The 20,723-nt window shown below is 49.4% G+C and overlaps 1 protein-coding gene across 1 annotated transcript; it reads right to left on the bottom strand.

The window, feature by feature from the left end:
* Window positions 1-2,015: 2,015 nt before the first annotated feature.
* On the bottom strand, window positions 2,016-9,175 carry PIF1 (PIF1 5'-to-3' DNA helicase). Its single transcript, XM_055537652.1, has 12 exons — window positions 8,068-9,175; window positions 7,075-7,207; window positions 6,864-6,989; window positions 6,592-6,745; window positions 6,386-6,500; window positions 6,203-6,309; window positions 4,966-5,105; window positions 4,484-4,590; window positions 3,488-3,575; window positions 3,186-3,331; window positions 2,386-2,577; window positions 2,016-2,176 (listed from the first exon to the last, which is right to left on the bottom strand). The coding sequence occupies exons 1-12, from the start codon at window positions 8,623-8,625 to the stop codon at window positions 2,117-2,119; spliced, it is 1,926 nt and encodes a 641-aa protein (XP_055393627.1). The 5' UTR covers window positions 8,626-9,175; the 3' UTR covers window positions 2,016-2,116.
* Window positions 9,176-20,723: the final 11,548 nt, after the last annotated feature.

Here is a 20,723-nt window from a genome sequence, read left to right as displayed (position 1 = left end):
CCACTCCAGTATTCTTGCCTGGAGAATTCCATGGACAGAGGAGCCTGGCAGGCTACAGTCCTTGGGGTTGCAAAGAGCTGGACATGACTGAGCAACCAACACTTTTACTCTTTTTTTTCCACAAGGGGTCAGAGAAGAAGGTCTCCAAGACTGGAGAGGGGCGGGTGATCAGTGTCCCCTGGGAGCACCACAGGGAGCTGCAGGGTTCCAGAGGGCATGGTGTGAGGCCCCCAGAGAGGTTATGACTCTGGGAAAGCCTTCCCCCCACTGCCCCTGGGCCTGGGCAGGGTTATGAACTGTGGATGCTGGTGACTGCGGGTGTCAGCAGTTACCATAACATCCTGGAGGTGACAGGCCTGCTCCTAGAAGGCCCACTCTTTGCCTGTATGACCTTCAGGGTGGGGAGCCCCCAATCTTGACTGAGCTAGGGTTCCCATACACTCCCAGGGATACAGGTTTGAAGTTAGATTAAATGAGGGGACTTCCCTGGTGGCCCAGTGGCTAAGACTCTGCACTATCCATGTAGGGGGCCTGGGTTCAATCCCTGGTCAGGGAACTAGATCCCATATGCTGCAACTAAGTGTTCCCACAACTAAGACCCTGCATAGCCAAATAAATAAATAAAAATTTTTTTTAAGTTAGATTAAATGAGATGCCAAGAAAATAAAGAACTGGGAGGTTCCTTGCATACCTCCCTCATGAGGCAGTCTACTCTCATGATCTGGCCTGAGGGACAGAGGTGTCTGGAGATCCCCCTTCTAGAGAACCAGTTTGCCCTCCTCCAGGGGTCTCCTGGAGAGCATCTTCACCATGAAAGAGGATTGCTAAGGGCAGTACTTTCTGGTGTCCGGGTGGTCTTGTGAGGAAGACATCTTTAAGCAGGGTGAGTTCATCGGAGACTAGGGAAAGCTGAAATCAGTCCCTGGTGAAGGGAAAGGGGTTGGGGGTGGTGGTAGGTGCCTCAGCAGTGTGAGTTGAGGGTGGGGTCAGAGAGGAGAGTCCCAGGAGAGGGTACAAAAGAAATAACTATCTCTAAGACATCTTCAATAGCCTGACTCTGGAGGATGATGGGAAATTCATCTCTGGGCAGAAGCCCTGGTCCTTCTTGCACCTTGAGGGCATATTCAGCCTCTTGCCAATGGCTGTAGGCCCTGCACGGGAGACCAAGCTCAACCAGCAACATGCCCACCTGTTGTGTAATGGTGATTCACCTCGTCATTTCACTGTGAGTCAACAACTCATCTACCTCAGTTTTGCGAAGTAACCAGTGATACTAACAAAACCTCGCATAAGGGTGCTGTGAACTCAGCCATCAGGACATAATAGACACCTCTGTGTAAACAGGCAGGGCAGGAGAAGCCTCCCTGGAAAGGGTTAGCCAGCGTCCCAGGCAGGGGTTCTTTATGTATTTATTTTTTGGCTATGCCAGTCAGCATGCAGGATCCTAGTTTCCCGATCGGGAATCGAATCTACGCCCCCGTAGTGGAAGCACAGTCTTAACACTAGACCACCAGGGAATTCACTAGGGGTTTTCAAAGGGAACAGAAGACTCAACAAAATCTTCACACAGTTTACTTGTCCTAAATAAATACAGTCTGAGAATATCCATGCTCCCACAAACAATGTCTTTCCCAAAAGAGCAGCTTAAGATATAGATGCACATTTTTGCAGTGCGTGTTCTCAAGTTAAGCTCAGGACGGTGTTTGTCCTGACTTGTGCAGGACTGGATCTGGCTATGAAGACTCCCCCCAGGTTCCCTTCTCTGCTTCGGTGCTGAGTGCCCTGCTAGGACCCCTACAGCCTGTTCCTCCTCTTGGAGGACCTGCTGCCTCTCCTCTCTGTGTGGCCCTGTGGCCGGCCGCTCGCAGAGAGCTCTGTCCTATATCACCAGATACCACCACAGGCCCCGTGCCAACTCCTGACCCTGGAGGCAGCTCGCCAGGGCAAGGGGAGAAACTGAGGCACAGGGCAAATGGATGGAAAGCCGGCTGGAGGCTGAGAGCCCCCGACAAAGGAGGAAAGGGACACTGACCACCCTCCCCCTGGGATCCCCCAGGGCCTGGTTCCCTAGGGAGCAAGAGGAGGGGGAGACCACCCTTTGTCTTCTCTTCGCAGATCAAAGGTTCGGGTCCACGTTCTCCTGGTCTGAGGTTCCCTCCTCATCATCTGGGGACTCCTATATCAGAGCCAGAGAAACCCACTCATGGGCTTGTACCATCCCCTAGAATCACAGCTGGGGAGCCAGCATCTCCATCCTGTCCTCGCCTCCAATGGAGCCAGAGGGGCTCTGCCACCCCCACCCTAGTGTTTTTGGCCTTCCCTTCCTCCTAGCTCCCAGGCTACCCACGGCCACATTCCGCCCACCATTGGGTGACTCCCTCTTACCAGGCTGAGGGCCCTGTCCCGCCACAGGGTAGCATAGAAGCTCAGCACGCGGGGGTCACAGCGAACCACCATGGGGTCAAAGTCCAACACACGGAGGCCCTGCAGGCTGCGGGCCCGGGAAAGGGCCACGTAGGCCTGGCCGCTGGCAAACACACGGCCCAGAGACATCTCCACACAATCCAGGGACATGCCCTGGGGCAGGGAGAGACAGGGCTGGAGCCACCTCAGCCTGTATTCACTTGTGCCCAAGAAGCTGACCCCACCACCACCAGCCCAGCTATGGCCCCTGATCTCCTCACGCCGTTCAGAGAGTCTGAGCCAGAGAGACAGGATGACTGATGTCTGAGTAAGGGGGTGTCCAGGAAATATGGATCCAAGATAAGAGCAGAGGGATAAGGGTGAAAGGAAAGAACTCAGGTCTGGGTCAGACAGGCATGGAAACGAGCCTTGCTCTGCCTGGCACTACATGTATGACCCTGGACGAGTCACTTAACCTCTCTGACTTTGGTTTCCTCTTCTGTAAAACAGAAGTGATTCTTACAACTATACCTCACAGAGTGATCATAACATGTTAAAATTAACATATCCAATAGTGGCTCAGAAAATGGCAGGAGAGGAAAGAAGGGAAATATATGTGTCCAGGAAAGAGGCAGGATGGGAAATGTACTAAAGAAAGGTTTATTCTACAGCTGGTCTGGAACCTCCCATCACTCCCAAGGCCTTTAAGACCCCCACCCTTCAACGTGCCCAGGCCTGTCCTGCCCCCTCCACCCTGCCCTGCTGCCAGCCCCTGCACTCACCTGGCTCTTGTGAATGGAAATGGCCCAGGCCAGCTGCAAGGGCAGCTGCTGCCGGCTGAGGAGCTGGCCCCCAGTCGTCTGCACCGTCCAGCGGTCAGCACGGATGACCTCAGTGACTCCACACAGGAACCGTACCTGGGGCAGCCCTGAGGGAGGTGCGGAGAAGTCTCACCTTTCATTCCCACGTCAGGACTCCAAGGTGAGACCTGTCTTCACCTTTCCACACTAGCCTTTTCCTCCATACGCTAACCCTGGTGCCCTGCTGCGAACCCGAGCAGTGGGACTGCTTCCCCACCACTTACCTCTCCCCTCGGCCTCAAACCCGACTACCACCCCTCGGGCACCATTCACCAGGCCCCGAGACACTGCCAAGTTCTTCACCAGCATCACCTGCAAGGGAAGGGAAATGGGAAGCATAGAGAGCCGCACATCCCTACGCCTGGTCTCAGCTCCAGGCGTTGCTGCGAGGCTGGGGGCTGTCATGGAGAGGCACTGAGTCCAGGGATCCCTTGAGCAAGCTGCTTTATTTCCTAGGTTTCCCCCTTGTGTCAAAGGAGAATGGCATTTGCTCAGTTTGCCTTAGAAGGAGGGGATAAAGAATAATAAGGTGACAGGGCTTTGACAATGACCATGTCTATTACAGGTTGTTTATGAACCGCAGTCTTGAGCAATAGCCTTCTTCCAACCACTGTGCCTGAAATTTCCCCTGGGGTCCTTTGAAACCTAAGGAAAGGCCCCCATTTGGCTACCCTCACTCTCATGGAAGGAAGGAGAGACTCAATATAGGGTGCACTACAGAAGACAATTGTGTGTGATGGGTATTTTGCTCTGCATTTATTTATTGATATTTTTGGCTGAGCTGGGTCTTTGTGGCAGTGCATGGTGTGGAGCATGAGCTCTAGAGCAGGTGGGCTCAGTAGCTGCGACTGCATGCTCTCTAGTCGCAGCGCTCAGGCTTAGTTGCCCCATTGCATGTGCAATCTTAGTTTCCCGACCAGAAATTGAACCTACATCCCCTGCATTGAAAGGCAAATTCTTAACTATTGGACCACCAAGGAAGTCCCCTTCTCTGAATTTAGAGATGAGGAAACCCAGCTCCAGCAAAGGAGAGTGATCTGTCTAAAGCAACACTGCTTGGAGCGCCAAGTGGGAGAAGAGGGGAGCAGTGGAAAATAGAAGACAGGAAGGTGGGCGGGAACAGGAGGGAAAGAGTTTATTGTGGCCACAGGTGGGTCCTCTGGCCATGGAGCAGCCTGTACAGAAGGGCAGGGGTCTGGGAGGCCCCACTTCCCACTCACCTGGGCCCCCAGCTTTAGCTGAAGGAGCTGGCTAACAGGACACTGGGCATCCAGGGTCCGGGCTTGCTCAGGGTCACTGTCCATGGCCTCAAAGCTGTGTACTTCGCCTGGGGAAAGAGTCGGGCAGACAGACCACAAGTCACTGACTTGTGACTCAATTTCCAAAAAAACACACATTAGCCCAGGGCCTGGGGGAGGCAGTGAGGACACCTCAGGCCTAGCTGGGGTTCTGAAGTCAGAGGCCTGTTCAAGTCTCATTCTTAGTGTTTACTGGCTGAGTTACTTTGACCCAGAAAAGGTCACACCTCTCAAAGTCACAATTACATCTGCAGACGTAGGGGACTTTTTGGCCATTAAGGCTAGGGACCAAGATATTCAAATGACACCAAGGGTCCAGGCTGCCTGGAGTGGGGGGTAGGGGGGAGATGTCTGCCTGATGGCCTTTTCTAGCTGGTCTGGCCTAGCTCCAGCTCTCTGCTTACCTGGTAGTTCCTGCAGCTGCCTCTCATTGGTAAGGGCCACGTCATCCTGGTGGGTGCAGAGCCTTGTGGCCACAATCCCATCTCGCTCCACCTTGTGGGCAGCTGTGGCCCGGAGCTGGCGGGTGACTTCATCTGAGCACCTGTGGAGGCCAGGTTATCAGGGCAGAGCTGAGCTGAACACCGGGGAAAGTGGGGCACGTGTCAGGCCATGGACCAGGCCTGGGGACTGGATGGGGCACCAGGGCAAGATTTGCTGGTTCCCAGGCTGGCCAACTTGTTTCTTCCTCACTTGGACCCCAGACATGGAGCAATGGTGCATGACTGTGATCAGGGGCAGGCAGCCTTCCCTGTGTCTGTCCTCTGATTGGAACTAGCTGCCCTCCTGAGGAAGTTGGATCTGATGAGTGAGCACGGGACAGAGAGTTAGAGATGCAGACGAGGCTCTGAGGTTGAGGCTGATGCCCTGTAATACTGGCACCCTATCATCAGATCACCCTCCAGGCTACAATTTTCTAGTCCCTTGCCTGCTGCCTTACAGGAAAAAAAATATATAGCCTATGTTTCTATTTTCCCCATTTCAAGCCTTCCTCCTGGGGAAGACTGGGTGCTGCAGCAACTCAAGTGGGAGGAGGGCGCAGAAGTTGGGACCATCTCTGACTGCTCTGCCACTCAGCCTTCCTCTTGTCCCCTACACTGCTGGTGTGTGCCGCGCACCTTCCTACCTGCCTCCTGGAAAGCCCCTCACCACCACCCATCCCCAGTTTGACTTGGGTCTCAAGGCCCAGCTCTGGCTCATTTCTTCTGCCCTCTTGGCCTCCTTTCCACTCCCGTGTTAGAGCAGCTGTAGCATCTCAACCTTTTGTCCTTGCTAGGGTAGGATCACATCTGCAACCTCTCCTCCCATACCAGTTGACTCCATGGACTCTAAGAGTAGAAGGAACTTGGGTTTCAGCATCAGACCCGAGTGCAAATTCCAGCTCGGCCACTTATTAGCCATGACTCTGGGCAAGTCACTTCACCTCTTTTGAACCCTAGTTTCTGCATCTATAAAATGGGAGTGTCTCTATCTGCCTGAAATGTACTCTGTGCCAGGCCCCGTGCTGGCTGATGCTCACAGACTGACCGTCTCGTATGGGGTCATGAAGCACTTCTCCCCCTTCTCTGGGTCCCTGTGCTCCTCTCTGATCCATGCTTGGATCCTCATCCAGTGGCCCCTTCTCTCTTCACCAGGCCCCACCTGCCCAGCCGCACAGCTTGCAGCAGAGAGATGAAGGTCTTGTCTGTCTGCCTCCACACCTCAGTCAGTTCCAGGGTCACTGGGACACACCTCCTCCAGCTCTTGGCCTGGTGGGAGCAAGGTGGGGGAGTCAGGGAGCAGAGCAGACCCCCATGGGGGTTAGGGCTGGAGGGCAAGCGGTACCTGGAAGCAGAACTGCGGGAGCTGGGATCCCTTGGTTACAGGTGGCAGCTGCAGGAAGTCCCCACAGATGATGAGCTGGATCCCTCCGAATGGCTTATTCTGCTGCCGGACAGCTCTGGAGAGGAGCACAGGGTGCTCTAGGGGCTGGGGTGGTTGGGTTCCACCCAGAAGACCACCAGAACCCGGTCCTCACTGCACATACTGACCTAGCCACGGCCTCCAGCTTGTCAAACAGGTCCGCTTCCACCATGGAGATCTCATCAATGACTAGCCGCTGGCAGTTCAGCCAACCCTGCCGCACACCGGGCCGCTGGGCCAGGGCCACACACTGGGCCAGGGGAGCCTGGCCCGAGCCAATGCCTGTGAGGGACACTATTCAGCCTGGGCTGAGATCCCAGCACTGTCTCAACCCTGACCTCCCCTCCCTTCCCACCAGCCTGGCTTGCTCCCAGTTTAAACCGCAGGAGCTCTCACTTACCTGCAAAGGCATGGAGGGTAGTACCCCCGATGTGGCAGGCTGCCACCCCAGTGCTGGCAGTGGCCACAGTGCCCGTGGGAGGTAGTGAGCCCAGGATACGCTTCAGCAAGTAAGACTTCCCCGTCCCTGGGCAGAGGGCAAAGTCAGGGCCACTTCTCCTGCATCCCAGCACACCCCTGTTCTCCCCACACCCACTCTGCCCCACCACTACCTGCACTTCCAGTGAAGAAAATGCTCTGGCCTTTCAGGACAGCCCTCAGGACAGCAGCCTGTTCCTTGGAAAGCTCTGGTTTGGTGGGGGGCAATCTCAGCCTCTTCACAGGCAGGGGCCACCTTGTGACTTCCTGAGGGAAGAGGGCTGTCTCAGGACCTCCCCACATCTCCTCGGCATCACCCCCTCCCTTCTTGGTCTGGTAGCCCTTTGTGTCTCTGCTGGCTTCTCTCCTTGGAGCCCTTGGGCAGCCTTGGCTCACCTGGAGATCTTGCCAGTAACCACAGGGGTCCAGGTCTCTCCCTGAGGAAGGGATCAAAGCTGGATCTCCACTGACTTTGGTATCACCCCTAAAGTCCCCTGTCTGCAGGTCTAGATTCTCCTCAGCATCCTCTCCTGGGTTCCCTAACTCTCCTGGTCCTCCAACCCATCCTTCCTTCTCACAGCTTTTCCTGTCACAATCTGTCTCTTTGACCTAAAATCTCCTAAGCCAAACCCTGCTTAGCCAGGGCCCCTTTTTGCCCCATCTCCATCTTCTCTCCAGCTTAGTCTCAAACCCCTGTGGTTTGTGATCCATCTTTTCCAGTTTGCGAACACTGTCACATCCACCAGACTTTGTCCCCCAACACCTCCCCCACATCTGATTGGACCTGTGGGCTGCCCCTAACACAGCTGATAACTTTATTCTCTCCAAAACCTCCTCTCCTCCTCAAGGAGGACCTCATTCCTACATTTCTTCTGAAGCACCTTCTCTGCTTTCTCTTTTAACGTGACCTAAGCGCATTTTTCCTATTCTCAATCTCAAGGATTGCACTATGAGAAACACACGCACAATTCCCATATTTCCGTTAGTCTCAGAAGCCTGATGAATATCTCCTCTGAAGTAATTAGCAGCCATCTCAAATACCACCACTATCTTCCCCCTAAACTTGGGCTTCCTCAGTCTCTTCCATCTCCCACTCCCCAAGGCGACCCCCGTTTTCCTGTCCTCACGGTGCGGGGCTTGGCTCCCGCCCGAGGTTCCGTGGGCCGTTTCACCGGCGTGATATCCGTGACCCGGGTGGCCGCCGCGCGCCGCAACTCCTCGGGCTGCACGGGGCTGATGCTGATGAAGTCGCGGGGCCGCGGGCCAAGCAGCTGCGTGCGGGCGGAGGCCGGCCCGGGACCTGGGGCCGCAGCCAGCTTGAGGCGCAGCGTGTGCAGGAAGCGGCGCAGGCGGTCCGGGGGGCAATCGGAGAGCAGCAGCTGGACGGCGCTGGCCCGGGGAGTGCTGTCGGCGGGGAACCGCAGAGTGCTGCGCCCGGCTGCAGCGAAGCGGGTGAAGAGGCGCGCGGCGCGCACAGGGAAGCAGCGCGGTCGCCCAGCGGGCCCGGGCGCCTGCAGCCTCAGCATCAACTCGCGGCGCTCGTTACGACCCAGGCTCAGCTCCGCGGTGCGTAGGGACTGGCGCCTTCGCGGCTGCCCACCGGGGCTCAGCTCCTCCACGGCCACACGGCACCGCAGTTCTCCGTCCTCGCATTCTGCGGCCGCTGCCTGGGTGCCCGAAAGCATCGCCGCCGCCTCTGCAGGTCTGCAAAAAGACCGGAGCACAGGCGTCACAGGGACTCAGGGGACATCATAGGTGGTACAGAAGTCTGGACAGGGAGCCCAGTCAAAGCCACAAAGGGTTCCAGGGCTGTCACTGGTAACACAAAGAGGTCATGGAGACTGTAAAAGCACCCTGGGGGCAAACAGGAAATTCTCCTAGACATTTCTCTCCCACACAATAATTTGCAGAGCTGCGGATGGGCAACGTCAAGCGCACCAAGGATTGGGAACCTCTGCTGTCCGACAAGAGCCACAGAAGAAGGGAGCCCCTGAACAGAAAAGAAGCTTGCTTCTAAGAGACCCAGGGCGGGCACGGGAATCTTGAGTCCTCTCCGCAAGGAAGCAGGAGACTCACTTGTGGAGGTAAGCAGGACTGACATGTTATCAGCGCCTTCCCTCTCCCAGCTACGTTCACTGGTTTATATGCAGCCAAGCTAGTGTCACTATTTCCCATGTACAGAAGTGGAAAACAGGCTGAAAGAGACCACAACGGCTGGTAGGAGTCAGGGATCGTGTGATTCGGAAGCTCTGGTGCTTCTCATCTCTAAGGTGGGGTGGAAGTGAAATTATTTGGCTTCGGAAATAGCGGAGGGACCCTGGCTTCTGGGAACCAGTCCACGCGCCGTCTGATTCATTCGTATGCACCCTCCCGGCAGAGACCCCTTGAAGAAGAACATTCTGCCTCCCACGTCTGGGATCAGGTGGACACTCACTTGTGCCAGCACTCGGACGAACCAGTTGAGAGAAGTCGGCCTGCAGGCAAAAGTAGCACACTGGAGACTTTCAAATTCTGGGAGTAGAGAATCATCCTATCACCTGCAGGATCTTTAAATTTTCTAGCCAATCAGAGAAAGCGGACGTGACAAGGGGCGTGTCTTTCTGTGCCTTTCTACCCTCAGAGCTTGGGCTGTACCAATAGCACGCCAGAGGAAGGAGGCTTATTGTGGTGGCGGAGCATACCAAGTCGCGCGGAAGAGTGGATGTGGTGGGAGGGGACGGAGACTGCAGCTGGGCCGCGCGTGGATTAGTGTCACCAATCTCGTCTCTGAAGATTTATTTTCAAGACCTTGCCTCCAACACAGACTTCCTCCCCTCTAGCCCTCACACAGCGGCTGAACTTGGCCTTGGGTAAGAGCTGCCTCTGATTCCTCCCATCTCTGTTTACACTCACGGGACCTTTGTCCATTTCTGGGCAGACCGCCCCCCAGCCCTCGCCCCCTGACCGAGACCTGCTGCTCCCGCTGCCCCCACCCCCAGTTCCTTCCACGCTTATCGGTCTTTGTGTCATTTTATTCATTTGTCTTTCCCATCCGTCTGAGACACATCAGTGAAGAACTGAGACCTGTGACCAAGTGCTCAGAGAGTACGAGGGAAGTGAGCGAGCCTCTGTCTTCAGGGAATGCGTATCCCTCTCATTGCACTGAATACATAGGGAATTTGTTTTTAATTTTCTTTTCCCTCATCAAATCTTGGAATGACTAGCTAGAAGGCATCTTACAGGTGAGTCAGCTCGCTCATTTATTGAATTGCCCACATTTTTCAAATAAGGAAACCAAGGCTCCAGAAAGTTTTACCAGATGTCACATAGCTTATAGATAGCAAAACAAACCCTGTAAGCCAAGTCTAAGCCTGTTAGTTTAACTACTACACCACGCTGCTCCCAGAGAGAGAGAGAGAGAGAAAGAGAGACAGAGGCTGGTCTAACCTGGTGAAGGGAGTCCAGGCCTGAACTGGAATCTCAGCTCCTGAAAGGCAATTTGTTATGCCAGACCTGCAGGTTTGATGTTTCCTTAATGTCTCTAAGCAAGTTTCCTTAATGTCTCAAGCCTTTGTTTCCTTATATTTAAAAATGGAGAAAGATGAAAATGTGATGATTGCATAACTATGACTATACTAAAAACCATAAAATTATTTGCTTTAAATTGTATGGTATGTGAATTGTATCTCAATAAAACTGTTAGGAAAAAATAAAAATGAAAAATATTTTTCCTCTTAAATGTTGTTTTGACACATGACTACTAGTGGCACAGAAAAAAAATTAATATCACTGTTGTAAGCAGAATAATGATACCCCCTCAAATATGTCTACATCCTAATCCCCAGATTCCTTTTGTATGTTACTTTACATAGCAAAAGGGACTTTGCAGATGTGATAAATTAAGGATCTTGACATAGGGAGACTACCCTGGGTTGTCTGGGTAGGCTCAATTAGGATTCTTATAAGGGAGGCTAGAGAGTCAGAGGAGATGTGATGAATAAGTGGACATGTGTGTCTTTGTGTGTGTGTGAAAGAGAGAGAGAGGCTGATTTGAAGATGTTACTGCTAGCCTAGAAAATGGAAGAAAGGGCCATGAACCAAGCCATATGGGATACAGGTTTCTTGAAGCTAGAAAAGGCTAGAGGAAGTGGGTTCCCCTCTAAATTCACCAGAAGGAACACAGCTCTTGATTTTAGTCCAATGAGACACATTTTAGGCCTCCAGAACTGCAAGATAATAAGTTTGTCTTGTTTTAAGCCACCAAATTTGTGGTAATTTGTTACAGTAGCTATAACAATAAGAAACAAATACAATCACGAGCTAGAAAATGAAAGCTGGGATTATGAATGTAAGTCTGTGTCTATTTCCAAAGCCTATGTTCTCTCTGCCCACTACCCTGTGCTCAAAGTAGGCCCAGCACACTCACACAGCCTGCTCCTTTCTCCCTTCTCTCTGTGTAGTATCCCAGACTGGTTCTAGAGAAAGCATGGAGACTTCCATACGAATTTTCCCCCAGTATTTTTTTCTTCTGGACTCACCATGCAGCTTGCGGGATTTTAGTTCACCAACCAGGGATCTAATACAGCCTCTTGCAGTGAAAGCCCCAAGTCATAACCACTGGACTGCAAGGGAATTCCCTCAAATTTTTTTTTTAATTGTAAAATATACATACTATAAAACGCACCATACTATTTTTCAGTATACAATTCATTACCATTAACTGCATTCAGATATTGTATAACCATCACCACTATTTCCAGAAAAGTTTCATTATTCTGAAACAGAAACTTTGTACGCATTAGACCAGATATCCTGGAATGTGAAGTCAAATGGGCCTTAGAAAGCATCACTACGAACAAAGCTAGTGGAGGTGATGGAATTCCAGTGGAGCTATTTCAAATCCTGAAAGATGATGCTGTGAAAGTGCTGCACTCAATATGCCAGCAAATTTAGAAAACTCAGCAGTGGCCACAGGACTGGAAAAGGTCAGTTTTCATTCCAATCCCAAAGAAAGGCAATGCCAAAGAATGCTCAAACTACTGCACAATTGCACTCATCTCACACGCTAGTAAAGTGATGCTTAAAATTCTCCAAGTCAGGCTTCAGCAATACATGAACCGTGAACTTCCAGATGTTCAAGCTGGATTTAGAAAAGGCAGAGGAACCAGAGATCAAATTGCCAACATCCGCTGGATCATTGAAAAAGCAAGAGAGTTCCAGAAAAACATCTATTTCTGCTTTATTTACTATGTCAAAACCTTTGACTGTGTGGATCACAATAAACTGTGGAAAATTCTGAAAGAGATGGGAATACCAGACCACCTGATCTGCCTCTTGAGAAACCTGTATGCAGGTCAGGAGCAACAGTTAGAGCTGGACATGGAACAACAGACTGGTTCCAAATAGGAAAAGGAGTTCGTCAAGGCTGTATATTGTCACCCTGTTTATTTAACTTACATGCAGAGTACATCATGAGAAATGCTGGGCTGGATGAAGCACAAGCTGGAATCAAGATTGCCGGGAGAAATATCAATAACCTCAGATATGCAGATGACACCACCCTTATGGCAGAAAGTGAAGAAGAACTAAACAGCCTCTTGATGAAAGTGAAAGTGGAGAGTGAAAAAGTTGGCTTAAAGCTCAACATTCAGAAAACGAAGATCATGGCATCTGGTCCCATCACTTCATGGCAAATAGACGGGGAAACAGTGGAAACAGCGGCTGACTTTATTTTTCTGGGCTCCAAAATCACTGCAGATGGTGACTGCAGCCATGAAATTAAAAGACGCTTACTCCTTGGAAGGAAAGTTATGACCAACCTAGATAGCATATTGAAAAGCAGAGACATTACTTTGTCAACAAAGGTCCGTCTGGTCAAGGCTATGGTTTTTCCCGTAGTCATGTATGGATGTGAGAGCTGCACTATAAAGAAAGCTGAGCGCCAAAGAATTGATGGTTTTGAAGTGTGGTGTTGGAGAAGACTCTTGAGAGTCTCTTGGACTGCAAGGAGATCCAACCAGTCCATCCTAAAGGAGATCAGTCCTGGGTGTTCATGGAAGGACTGATGTTGAAGCTGAAACTCCAGTACTTTGGCCACCTGATGCAAAGAGCTGATTCATTTGAAAAGACCCCAATGCTGGAAAAGATTGAGGGCAAGAGGAGAAGGGGATGACAGAAGATAAGATTGTGGATGGCATCACCGACTCAATGGACATGGGTTTGGGTGGACTCCGGGAGTTGGTGATGGACAGGGAGGCCTGGCGTGTTGCAGTTCTTGGGGTCGCCAAGAGTTGGACAGGACTGAGCAACTGAACTGAACTGAGACAATAACTCCCATTCCTCTGTTCTCAGCCCCTGACACCCCAAATATTTTATTCTGAAAATATATTCCAACATGTACAGAAAGATTGAAAGCCTTTTCCAGTGAACACCATATACCTACCATCAAGATTCTACAATTAATATTTTGCTGTATTTGTTTTGTGTGTTAGTCGCTCAGTCGTGCCTGACTCTTTGCAACCCCATGGACTATAGGTTGCCAGGCTCCTCTGTCCATGGAATTCTCCAGGTAAGAATACTGGAGTGGGTTGCCATTCCCTTTTCCAGGGGATCTTTGCAATCCAGGGATAGAACCAAGGTCTCTCGCATTGCAGGCAGATTCCTTACTGGCTGAGCCATCAGGGAAGTATTTAACACATCTATCCATCCCCACATTCATCAATCCATCTTTTGTGATGCAGTTCAAAGTTGCAGACAACAGTATATTTCACATCTAAACACTTCAACATGCATAGAATTAGCTAGAGTTTATGCTTACCTTTTTAATGTAAACTTTACATATAGTGAAATGCACAGATTATACAATATGTATTCTTGTGTGTATTGGCGTCTTTCACTCATCATGATTTTGAGATTTATCCATGTTGCTGACTGTATCAGTAGTTTGATCCTTTTTAATGCTGAGTTGTGTTGCATTTTATGGATATACTACAGTTTATCCATTTTCCTGTTGATGGATATCTGGATTTTGTGCTATTTATGCTTTATTTTCTGTTGGAAAAATACCTAGGTGAAAAATTGCTGAGTCTTGGAGTTTATATTTAGTTTTATATGAAACTGCAAGAGCTTTTCCCAAAGTGGTTGTCTGCCCACCAGGTTAACAGTGAGTCCTTGGACAGAGGAAAGCTGGACACCGCTTGGCGACGGATTAACGGTCCTCAGGCTCCGCCCTCCTCCCCGCCCCAGCGCCACGGGTCTTCAGCTGGATCTTGATTGGCTGATGAAGGAGGGAGGCGGAGGCAGAGGAATTGCTCACATCTGTGACCCGACTTCCTCCCTATGGCTTTGTGCAGCTTTTGCATCCGCAGGTCTTCTGCTCACTGCTGCCGCCGCGGGGTCAGTTCCAAGAGAAGCGCAACATTGCTCCCTGGTCTCCTCGCCTAACCCAAAGCCTGGTTTTAACGCAAGCTGTCTGGAGGGATGGATTTTCTTCATTATGACATTTCCTTCTCCAGAACTCTCTCTGTTCATCTTATCTGCTTTCTCCCACTTGGCGGTCTCAGTCCAGGCTCCGACTCACAAATAATGACGACATCAACACAGAACGGGATAGTTTACTAATTGCACTGTTAGGCGTTTTCTCTTTTGGTATATAGAAGAGCCAGCCCTTCCCCTTTATGATCCTTTCTCGCCGTGCTCTCTCCACCTTTACAGTCCTAGGCTTACGCAGTCTTGCAGAGGAGCTTGAAAGGGTGTTTCGTGGTCTTCCAGCTTACGGAGCACGAATTCAGCTCGCACTGCTGCTGCTTTGGGAAAGCTGACACTCATTTTATTGACCCTCCGGTACAGGTGATTCTGATTCTCCCTTATTAAAATACTCTCAAGTTCTACAACACACATTCCCTCATTTTTCCTACATACTGGCGGCTTCATGTCATTCTCCTTTGCTGATCCCTTTTCCTCAGCCAGCCCTCTCAATGTAGGAGAACTTTTTTTTTTCCCTCCCGTTTTATCCAATCCCACGGATTATCAGCTACATGTTGATTCTCAATATTATGACCCCCGCCTGCCCTTCTCCTCTGATCTCCAGACCATATTCATTTGTCCTCCTGATGCTATCTCCACACAGATGCCTAAATGGCATGTTAAACTCACTCTCTCCAAAACAGATTTTAATCTCCTCCTCCGTGATCCTCAGCGGGTAAAGAATTCCCCTGCAATGCGGGAGACCTGGGTTCTATGCCTGGGTTGGGAAGATCCCCTGGAGAAGGGAAAGGCTACTCACTCCAGTATTCTGGCCTGGAGATTCCATGGACTGTATAGTCCATGGGGTCACAAAGAGTTGGACACGACTGAGCAGCTTTCATTTTCCAATACCATATAAACTTGTTTTTCTCTTGTCTTCATCTCTATAAATGGCACCTCCATTTTTAGCTCGAGTTGAAAACCACACCATATTCTTGATCCCTTCTTCACCTACAACATCCAGCTAACCATTGAAAAATATTGTTTCCACCTCCAAAATGTTTGTTTTGTTTTTTAAAATTGAGGTATAGTTGATATAAACAAAATGGAAATGAAATCTACGTACTGGAGAAAATATTTGCAAATGATGCTACTGACAAAGGCTAACTTTCCAAATATACAAACAGCTCTTACAACTTAATGACAAAAACCCCGAAACAACCCTATCAAAAACTGGGAGGAAGATCTAAATACACGTTTCTCCAAAGATGACATACAGCTGGCCAATTGGTATATGAAAAGATGTTCAACATCACTAATTATCAGATAAATACAAATCAAAACTACAATGAGGTATCGAACCAGTCAGAATGGCCATCATTAAAAAATCCACAAACAACAAATGCTGGACAGGGTGTGGAGAATGTACACAGTTGGGGGGAATGTAAATTGTTACAGCTGAAACTGTTTGGGGTCGTTTGTGTGTGGGGGGGTGGGCTCCAAAGAGCTGCCAGTACCATAGCCCTTTATGTCTCAGTGCAGAAAAGATTTCATTGAGAGGCAGAGTGATAGATAAGAAGTGATTTATTACAATAGGATGCTTGTCAGGCTTACAAGCAGGCGGACGAGGGCATGCTGCTGAGAACTTACTGGCCTACAGTTTTACAAGCAAAGGAAAAGTAGGGAGGAGAAGAACTTCTTTGTCACTCTTGAGTAGATGTCATGATTCCATCATTAGCTTCTCCTCTAGGGTGGGCAGGGGAATTTTCTTGTCCCTACATGGTCATGCTTTACATGTCCAGAGAACATGTCCTAGGGATCATTAACTTACTGAGTTCACTGGGCAGCATGTGTCTCATGCCACCATTGTTTTATTATTTGGGGCATGTCTCGTGCTTTTGTTGCATAATTTTGTTGCTAAGCAAGGCTGCTTGGTTTGCGGCTAAGCAAACCTGCTCTCTTTAGTAATCATTAACTTCCAGGGGTCTCCTATATTTTTTCTACCTACAATCCCCTGGTGGAATTAACTAATTAATCACCTACTTTATCCTTTTACTCTGTCCTTATCAAAGTCACTATGGAAAATGGAAGCTGTACGGAGGTTCTCTATACAGTGGTTAGGAATCTGCTGTGCAACATAGGGGACACAAGTCCCATCCCTGGTCTGCAGGATCCCACATGCTGTGGGGCAGCTGGGCCCATGAACCGCAACTACTGAGCCTGTGCTCTACAGCCCATAAGCCACAGTTACTGAAGCCCACATGCTCTAGAGCGCATGCCCTGCAAAAAGAGAGGCCACCTCAATGAGAAGCCCATACACTGCAACAAGAGAGTAGCCCAGCCCTTGATCAGTGCAAGTAGAGAAAGCCCAAGCACAGCAATGAAGACTCAGTGCAGCCAGAAATAAGATAAATAAATAAAAATTTTTTAAAAGTATCACTGAAATGTATTTTAAAAAATAAAAAAACACTAAAAATAGAGTTACAGTGTGATCCAAACAATCCCACTCCTGGGCATATATCAGGAGAAAACTCTGATTCAAAAAGATACATGAAACAACAACAAATCCCCGGAAGATATATACACCCCAATGTTCATAGCAGCACTTTTTACAATAGCTGAGACATAGAAGCAACCTAAATGTCCTTCATTAGTTGAATGAATAAAGAAAAATTTGAAGTATAGTTGATTTAAAATGTTGTTTCAAGCATAGCAAAGTGATATATGTATGATATCCTTTTTCAGATTTTTTTCTATTATAGGTTATCAAAATGTACTTTGAATCTATTCATTTCCCTCCATCCCCACACCACAACCTAGAGTTAGCAGCCTGTCAGATCTCCCCTGGATTACAGGATGCATGCGTGCTAATCGCTTCAGTTGCTTCAGTTGTGTCTGATGCTGCAACCTCATGGACTGCAGCTCACCAGGCTCCTCTGTCCATGGGATTCTCCAGGCAAGGATACTGGAGTGGGTTGCCATGCCCTCCTCCAGGGGATCTTCCCAACCCAGGGGTCAAACCCGAGTCGTTACCACCAGTACCACCTGGGAAGCTCCCTGGATTAGAGCAGTTGACTCATAATCTCTCTGGATTCCTGGATTCTGCTCTGTCCCCCCTACAATCCTTTCTCCAAACAGCAGCAGGTGGGCTCTTTTCAAACACGTAAATCAGATGTTGCTACTGCTCCAGTTAAAGGCTTCCTAGGCTAGTCCTCCTTACCATAGCCTGAGGCCAACTCTCTCCCTTTCTTCTACTGTGACCTCAAATCTTCCACTTTCTTCTTCTATTTAAAGATTTATTGATTTAATTTATTGACTGTACTGGGTCTTCATTGCTGCTCACAGGCTTTTCTCTCGTTGCCACGAGCAGGAGCTACTCTCTAGTTGCAGTGGATGGGCTTCTCATGGCAGGGCTTATCTTGTGTAGCAAGGGCTCTAGGCACACAGGCTTCAGTTGGTTGGGTGAGTGGACTCAGTAGTCGTGGCTCGCAGGCTGTAGAGAACAGGCTCAGTAGCTGTAGTGCATGGGCTTAGTTGTTCCTTGGCATATGCGATCTTTCCAGACCAGGGATCGAACCCCTGTCCCCTGCTTTGGCAGGCAGATTCTCAACCACTGGACTACCAGGGAAGTCCTACCACCTTCTTCTTTACTCACTGTGCTTCTGTCACACTTGTCCCCTTTGTGTTCCTTGACGACCCCATGCCAGAGTCTTTGCGTTTGCTGTTTCTTTTGTATGAAATACCACCCCCCTCTCCCCTTTGCCTGTTTTTGGGACTTTCTCTTTCTCATCTTTCATGTCTCAGCTGAAATTTCCACTCTGTGGAAAGATTTCCCCCACCACCACTCACACCATATCTAAAATTACTATTTTATTACCTGTTTATTTCCCTTAGAAAACGTTCCACATTGTGTTGTTATCATGGTCATTTGTTTATTTGCCTATCATCACTCTCTTCCGGCTTCAAGAGGGCAGAGATCACCCTTGTCACGTTATGGCTTTGTGCCCTGTGTTTAGAACAGTGCCCGAGACATGGTAACCTCTCAACAGATATTATTGAATGGATATTTATCAATGAATAATGAAGCCATTCCCTCCAAGTCCTGACCCTCTATCTCTACTATCTCTTGAATCTGCTTCTACCATCCATATAAACCACTGACCTGGTTCCGGCTCCATCGACTCCAACCTGGATTTCTGTGACAATCTCTGACCCAGTGGGTCTGTCTCCATGTCTCTCTTGCCCTGTCACCATTCTTCACATACTAGTTCTCCTTTTTTTTTTTTTAATTTATTTTTAATTGAAGGATAATTGCTTTCAGTGTTGTGTTGGTCTCTGACATACATCAACATGAATCAGCCATAGGTATATATATGTCCCCTCCCTCTTGAACCTCCCTCCTAACACTGACCCCTTCCCACTGCTTCTAGGTTGTCACAGAGCCCTGTTTGAGCTCCCTGAGTCACACAGCAAATTCCCACTGGCTATCTGTTTCACACATGGCAGTGTGTATGTTTCCATGCTACTCTCTCCATTCATCCCACCCACACACAACAGTTCCAAAAATAAGGTATTAATATGAAAATCCATGTCAGATCCTGTTTCAGTGCTTCAGCAGCCCCCAGCTACTTGCAGGAAAAATTTCTAGTCTCTCAGGTCAGTATTCAAGGCACTCAGTATTCTAGCTCCTGCTGCCTCCTTGGTGGCATCTTTCTGAACTCCCCACCACCATCACACACAAATGACCACAGACATCTGCCTACAGTCCCCTAACAAGTCAGGGTGTTCTACAAGTTCTCTTTGTGAGACATTCCCACTTCCTAAATTCCTGCGACTCCTCCTCTGCCCCCATCCATCTAACCCTGCTAGAATACAGCTTAGTCACTCCAGCCCTCTGGAAACCAGCTCTTAGCACACACGGTGTATCCCTTCTTAGGACTTGTCTACCCTCCTACTGATTCATACGTCTCCAAGGCAGGGCCTAGGCTTTTGAGTAGCCTGGTCACACAGTGCTGCCAAAAGACATAATTTAGTAGAGAGCACAGACTCTGGAGTCAGGTGAGGTTTGAATCCTCTGGCCACGACTCATCAGTCAAGTGATACTAAACAGGTCTAAACTTTGGATTCTTTTTTTTTTTTTTGTCTGAGATGAATCTTTGTTGCTATGAGGGCTTGTCTCTTGTTGTGTGGGTGGGGGCTACTCTCCAGTTGCCCTGTGAGGGCTTCTCATTGTGCTGGCTTCTTTTGTTGCAGAGCATGGGCTCTAGGGCGCAAGGCTTCAGTAGTTGCCACATGTGGGCTCAGTAGTTGTGGTTCCCAGGCTCTAGAGACAGGCTCAGTAGTTGTGGCACACAGGCTTAGTTGCTCTTTGGCACGTAGGATCTTCTTGGATCAGGGATCAAACCCATGTCTCCTGCATTGGCAGGCAAATTCTTTACCACTGAGCCACCAGGGAGAAGACTCTTGAGAGTCCCTTGGACTGCAAAGAGATCAAACAAGTCCATCCTAAAGGAAATCAGTCCTGAATATTCATTGGAAGGACTGATGCTGAAGCTGAAACTCCAATACTTTGACCACCTGATGCGAGGAGCTGACTCATTGGAAAAGACCGTGATGCTGGGAAAGACTGAGGGCAGGAGGAGAAAGGGACGATAGAGGATGAGATGGTTGGATGACATCACCAACTCAATGGACATGAGTTTGAGCAAGCTCTAGGAGTTGATGATGGACAGGGAAGCCTGGAGTGCTGCAGTCCATGGGGTGGCAAAGAGCTGGACATGACTGAGCTGAACTGAACTGAGTCACTGGAGAAGCCCCTAAGCTTTGAATTCTTGATCTGTAAAATGAGGATAAAAATTCTGTCTATTTCATGGATGGGAACCTACTTTTGTGAGGATTAAATGAAATATATGTGAAGAGTTTAGTACAGTGAGCAGATACCGGAGGTGTCCTAAGTTTTTCTGAGTGAACAGACAAATGCCAGGATGATGTATTGGAAAACACATGGCTTCAGAGGCACTCAATAAACTTTGTTGATCAAATGGCACACATGCAAAACACACTCCATCCCTTCCAAGGCCCTAGACTTTCAATGACATCCCATTGCCCTGAGGTTAAAATGACCCTCAAGGTCCTCACTGTATGGAGCTCTGTCTTCTTCTCCAGCCTGGTCTCCCTACACACACACACACACACACACACCCCCACACCCCCACACCCCTGTTTCCTGCCTCCATACCATTGCTCACATTGTTCCCTCTGCCTGAAATGCTGTTCTGTCTTAGTTTTGGTGCCCTTCCTCTATGCATTTTCCCTCACATTTAACACATAGTTTTCTCTG

Source organism: Bubalus kerabau, chromosome 10 (genome assembly GCF_029407905.1).
Source record: "Bubalus kerabau isolate K-KA32 ecotype Philippines breed swamp buffalo chromosome 10, PCC_UOA_SB_1v2, whole genome shotgun sequence".
In the NCBI taxonomy this organism is placed as follows: domain Eukaryota; kingdom Metazoa; phylum Chordata; class Mammalia; order Artiodactyla; family Bovidae; genus Bubalus; species Bubalus kerabau.
Note: the sequence above shows the minus strand (reverse complement) of the source record. Positions and strands in the feature narration are given on the sequence as shown.